Source organism: Eimeria mitis, genomic scaffold (genome assembly GCF_000499745.2).
Source record: "Eimeria mitis Houghton genomic scaffold, Emh_scaff2732, whole genome shotgun sequence".
NCBI classification, from domain to species: domain Eukaryota; phylum Apicomplexa; class Conoidasida; order Eucoccidiorida; family Eimeriidae; genus Eimeria; species Eimeria mitis.
The window spans coordinates 103-1,489 of record NW_013571078.1 but is presented as its reverse complement, the minus strand read 5'-3'; the positions used below and the strand labels follow the sequence as shown (position 1 = coordinate 1,489).

General features: G+C 40.4%; 1 protein-coding gene across 1 annotated transcript in view; it reads right to left on the bottom strand.

Moving 5' to 3' along the window:
• Positions 1–315, bottom strand: part of EMH_0057930 (N6-adenosine-methyltransferase 70 kDa subunit, putative) — a gene marked incomplete at both ends in the record, with an annotated part of 7,099 nt that extends 6,784 nt beyond the window's left edge. The window contains one exon of the mRNA XM_013497524.1: positions 3–315. Within this exon, the coding sequence (XP_013352978.1) occupies positions 3–315 (313 nt within the window). The remainder of the gene's footprint in view (positions 1–2) is intronic.
• Positions 316–1,387: the final 1,072 nt, after the last annotated feature.

The window sequence follows — 1,387 nt, the reverse complement described above, 5'->3', positions numbered from 1 at the left end:
TGCTGCTGCTGTTGGCGGTACTGCTGCGATGCCAGCTGAAGGAGAGATGCTGCAGGACTGCTGCTGCTGCAGCTGCTGCTGCTGTTGCTGCTGCTGCAGCTGCTGCTGCGGTGCAGCTGGCTTAGAGAGACTCGTGCATCTGCTCTTGTCTTCTTCTGCTGCTGCTGCTGCTGCTGCTGCTGCTGTTTGTGCTGCTGTTGCTATGCCCTGTGTGTTACTTCTGCTGCTGCTGCTGCTGCTGCTGCTAGCCAGCTGCTGCTGCAGCGATCCCGTCTGCTGCCTGCGCTGCTGGAAGCGCTCGCCGAGGCGTTTCATTGCTGCTGCTGCTGCTGCAGCAGCAGCAGCAGACGCTGCAGCTGTTGCTGTTGCTGCTGCTGCTGCTGCTGCTGCTCCACAAGCCCAGCACCACCCTGCAGCAGCAGCAGCAGCAGCAGCAACAGCAGCAGCAAAAGCAGCAGCAGCAGGTATATTAATATATTATTTTTTGTATAATAAAACTAACAAAAAGAAAAAAGGAGAGAGAAAGGGGGGGGGGGTTGCTGCTGCATCGACATGCAGCGGTGAGGTGTACATACACCTCAACTAGGAGCAGTAAAAAAGCAGTTGTTTTGTGTATTAAAAGCTAAAAATAATAAATAAAATAAAATAAAACATTTATTTATATTTATTTATTTATTTATTTATTTATTTTATTCTAATTTACACAAAAAAAACAGCAGCTTCTCTCTATCGAAGCGCGCATGCAGCCCCCACCGTGCTGGGGTGTATAGGCAGCTCAATTTGTTTTTTTTTTTTATTTTATTTTTTATTTATTTTTATTTTTTTTAATTGTTTATAATATATTTTATTATATTATATTATTTTAATTTAATTTTATTTATTTATTTGTGTATATTTGTTATTTATTGCGTTCTTTTTTTTTTTTATGTTCATATACTTGTTTTACTTATATTTTTATTTTATTTTATTTTTTTTTTGTTTTTATTTTTATTGTTGCTGCATATACACCTCAACTGCTGCTATTATATTATCTTCATTAGCTGCAACAAATAAAAATATAATAAAATAATATTATAGAATAAAAAGGGTTTAGGGTTTTTAGGGTTTACAGTCTAGGGTTTAGGGTTTAGAGTCTAGGGTTTAGGGTTTAGAGTCTAGGGTTTAGGGTTTAGTATATATGGTGTGAGGATACAAAAGAAAACCCTCGACGACATCTGCTGCTGCAGCGCAGCAGCAGCAACAGCAGCAGAAGCAGCAGCAACAGCAACCGCAGCAGCAGCAACAGCAGCCTAAACCCTAAACCCTAGTATCTAAACCCTAAACCCTAAACCCTAGAAAATATTCCTTAAAAAGGGTTTCTCTTGTCTGCAGCAAAAGCGAAAACATT